The sequence below is a fragment of the Sinocyclocheilus anshuiensis genome, unplaced genomic scaffold, assembly GCF_001515605.1.
Source record: "Sinocyclocheilus anshuiensis isolate Anshui unplaced genomic scaffold, SAMN03320099.WGS_v1.1 scaffold1149, whole genome shotgun sequence".
In the NCBI taxonomy this organism is placed as follows: Eukaryota; Metazoa; Chordata; class Actinopteri; order Cypriniformes; family Cyprinidae; genus Sinocyclocheilus; species Sinocyclocheilus anshuiensis.
Genome location: NW_015555317.1, coordinates 603,401 through 607,687, shown reverse-complemented (window position 1 = coordinate 607,687; position 4,287 = coordinate 603,401). Strand labels below are relative to the sequence as shown.

The 4,287-nt window shown below is 35.3% G+C and overlaps 1 protein-coding gene across 1 annotated transcript in view; it reads right to left on the bottom strand.

Moving 5' to 3' along the window:
- Positions 1-4,287, bottom strand: part of LOC107671589 (ephrin type-B receptor 1) — a 248,840-nt gene that overhangs the window by 22,887 nt on the left and 221,666 nt on the right. Inside the window, exons 8-9 of the mRNA XM_016464503.1 lie at positions 4,056-4,164; positions 2,613-2,677 (exon numbers count right to left, since the gene is read on the bottom strand). Of these exons, the coding sequence (XP_016319989.1) occupies positions 2,613-2,677; positions 4,056-4,164 (174 nt within the window). The remainder of the gene's footprint in view (positions 1-2,612; positions 2,678-4,055; positions 4,165-4,287) is intronic.

Below are 4,287 nucleotides of genomic sequence, written 5' to 3'. Positions count from 1 at the left end.
ATAACTCTGACTGGATTCGTCTGAAAGAAGAAAGTCATATACACCTAGGATGCCTCGAGGGTGAGTAAAACACACGCTAATATTCATTTTTGGGTGAACTAACCCTTTAAAATAAAAAATTCCTTTTCCATCCTTCCATCCATCCACCTGACAAAATATCTGATTTTATTTTTTTAAATAAATTATTAATATTAAATTATCTTTATTTTTTTATATTTATTAATTTTGAATATATCCATCCATCCGACAAAATAACTTTTTTAAAATAATTTTAAATCTATCTATCTATCTATCTATCTATCTATCTATCTATCTAACTATTATTCCATCCATCCATCCAATCAAATTATTTATTTTAAATTATTATTAAAATTTAATTATCATTTCAATTATTCATATTTATTTAATAATTTAGAATATGTACAGCCTATATTTCTATCTACTGCATCTATATATTACAAACATTTAATATTTATATAGTTATTCATTTTTTTTTTGATGATGCATTAAGCACTTTATATTATACTGAGCAGCTATATAAATAAAGTTTAAATAGAATCAGAACTGAATTCATATGCTACATAAACTCCAGGCCATTAGTCTCCTGTAGTCTTTCCCATCCACTATCTCCTCTTATTTTGAATGTCGTTAATCTTTCTTTGTGAATAGGAGCATCTTAATACACCGCTTGCACATGACAAACGTCCGACCCCTGGCCCGTGTAATTGCATTGTTTCTGAGCTTCAAAGAACAGCCGTCTCTGATGCGTCCTGATACATAAAAGGATCTGTCTCAGGTTAAGAAGCTTTGAGAATATCAGCCCATTTGTGCTCTTATGTGCAGTGTCTGACACTGTGTAAGCATATTTACATCAGATTAGTTGCATCTCACTGATCTCTTAGGTGAGAGATGCTTTTTTTCCTCTCTCTCTCTCTCTCTCTCTCTCTGGCATTAAAAAGCCATGCGTTATGAAGCGTACTCCATTATGACCTGCCACATTACGGCTGCCTCACTATTGCAAGGTTCTATTACGCTTTAAATCAATATTTTACACAAAACCATATTTCCATTTTATGTCCAGCATTCATTTTTCTCAATTCACAGCAATTTAAGTCTTTCAGCTCCTTGGGGTGTTCATTAGAGAGAGAGAGAGAGGTGGGAGTTTCATTTCTAACCAGGTTCCAGCTTAGTGACTAGCACAACAGCACTGGTTGTGACTCAGCAAAATAAGGGTACAGAAATAGCTTACACAACGGACAAAAAGGGAAATTTAAGACAACATGGAGCTTACAGTTTCACAAAGATTCCTAGATTTGCCTTTGCATGTACAGTAATGCTGCCATTTCATGTGAGAAAGGATTATAACAAAAAAAATTGTGCTACCGTTACACTTTTGTATTGTTATTTGAGCTGTTTATGAACTAAATATAATATCAGTTAAATGCATGGGTGGATGGAATGATGAACAGACTGAAAGAACGACAGAAAGATGGAACGACAGAATTGATTGACAGGAGACGACAGAATTGTAGATAGAATGTTAGAATGTTTGAATCATGGATCGAATGATAGGATGATAAAATAGAATGATGGGTAAAAATGGATGAATGTACTAATGGGACAATAGACAGAATGATAGAACAAGTAATAGATAAAATGATACGATGGATGGATGGATAGACAGGTTCATAGTTTTCACCCAACTTTAGGCTATTTGAAGTAGCCTATTTTCTATATAAATGTATTATGGTTTTACAGTCCTAACAATAACGGTAGTTTTTCTTCTTTTTTTTTTTTTAAAGAAGCTATGATCACATTTTTTTTGTTAAGAACAATCTGTCCTTGGTGCTGGATGTAAGTCTTTTATGTCCAGCTGGAATAAGTTTGGAAGTCCTGATGAAGTTAACTTCTGTATGCAGACACCAACTCCACACTTCCTTTAAAAAGTTTTAATAATGCTAATATTGGGAAACCCAAGGATGTCTGTGACATTTTCACCAATTACATTCATAGTGGAGTGCCCTTCGCTTTGTTTTAGCTCATATGCATTGACATTCAAGACTGAATAAATTCAGATACAGTAATTATCCGAATATTTCTCCTGACAACAAGATCATGTTCTCACAGTCTCTGTTCTCTTTTCTTCTTTCTAAATTGTCTGTCTGATGTGCGAGTCTGGCTGTCACATCATTTGTTTACTTTTTTGTCTGCACTTATGTTAATTAAATTTAGCTTCGCAGATCACCCACTGAATCCTCAGAGAGGTTGCTTACAAGGAGACAGAGAGAGAGAGAGAGTTCTCACTTCATAATGAGCCTGAAGCTTCACACAGGGCTATGGGATGCATACGGGTAGGAAAAGCTTTTTAGTGTGAGCTTCTAAAAAGTGCACAGGCCTGGAGCGATCTCTCGTTCCATTCCTCCGTTACACTGCATCCCGCGGCGTTTCCTGTAACCTCACATCTCTCGCCTTGTTTTCCTATCTGTTTGCTTTCTCTCATATTCAAAACCCATTTCTGGACGGGTTTGCCCCAGAGGAAGAGGTGGAGCCAAGCGTAAAACAAAGACGCCCGTCAGCGTCAACGGTCCCAATGGTAAAAGGGGTTTGCTCACCTCTTCCAGTGCTGTAGTGCTGGAGTTTGTCACTGTATACGGCCTCCTTATTGTATGCACGTTTCCTTTAGGGAAAGAGGGGGAGAGAAAATTAAATTAAGAAATATAGTTATTACATGAATCTGGATTTGCTCGGTTGGCTGAAATCTAATGGAGCAGAGTCTGAATTATTGTGTCACCTTTTGAGCTTCAGACAAGGAAGTAAAGTCTGGTCCAAATTGCAGCTTATTCTGGCCAAGAACGTGCTACTCATTTAGAATGAGATTGTATGATTGACATGTCAAGTGACCAATCACAGTTTGTTTTGTCTTGTGTGTAATTGGGAGGGGGAGAGGTGTTTGATCCCACAATAATAGAAAAAGACGTTCAAAGGCTTTATGATCTAAATTTCTGTTTGACCAAAAGTAAAGTCTGAAGACAAAACTTGTTGTCGGGTTCGTTTGGATATAGTTGTGTCTGGCAGTAAAGGGCTTTTTGTGATCCAATTCCTTTTATTTTTGGATTAAAAGCTTGAATTGCTTGCTGTTTACAGGAGTTGCATCACCTCACCCATCATTAACATTACCCTACAGCAAAGAACTGACTCAGATAAAGACCGATTTATCAGCACGAGCTTGTGCTCTGAGGAGAGCTAGTGGCTATCACTGGAAATTAAAAAAAAAAAAACACACATGCTGATATGTACTATGGAATTAAATATTAAATGTTTACAATGTTAATAAAATGTTATACAATTAAATAAAATATTATATAATCAATATATAACAACATATTTACTATATTATTATATGTACTCAAATGTTTAATATTAAATATATAAACACTACTGTTCAAAATGTTTTTTTATGCTTTCATTCAGCCAGGAAGCAAAAGTGACAGTAAAGACATTTATAACGGTACAAAAGACTTCAATTTCAAATAAATTATCTTCAAAAAAAATCCTTGAAAAAAAAAAAAAACATTAAGCCACCCACAACTGTTTTGAACATGTTTCTTGAGCAGCAAATCAGAATGATTTCTGAAGGATCATGCGAGACTGAAAACGGAAGTAATGGCTGCTGAAAATTCAGCTTTACTATCCTAAAAATAAACTACATTTTAAAATATAAAAAAACCCAGAAAACAGTTATTTTAAAAAATATATAATATGTCTCAATATTACTGTTCTACTGTCTTACAGACCTCATACTTTTGAATAAATGATTCATAATATGTTACACATTTTAGAATGATTAAACATCTGATTGTATCACTGACCAAATTATTGATACATATTTGAAGATGGCTCCATTGCAGATGATTTTATATATTAAGTTTCACATTCACTTTAAGTAAAAGGAAGAATCAGGAACACGTTCAGCTGGTTTGAACTAGTTCGAGGCTTTTCGTCCTTACGAACACATGCAGCAAGTCATACGTCTGGCTCCATAATAGCAAACTCACCTGCTACAGACTATAGATATGGCCACCAGAGACACAATGAAGACCACTCCAGCCGCGGCTGAGCCCGCAATCAGCGGCAACTGCTCCCTCAGCTCTGATTTATAGTCGTCTAGACAGAGAGAGACAGGATGCATTAGGCTACAGAAATAACTGAAATTGCCGCTGACCATAGAGATGAAACGGGATGAAAGAACGTAAACAAAACATTTCAAGAGAACCCATTCAGGAAAGT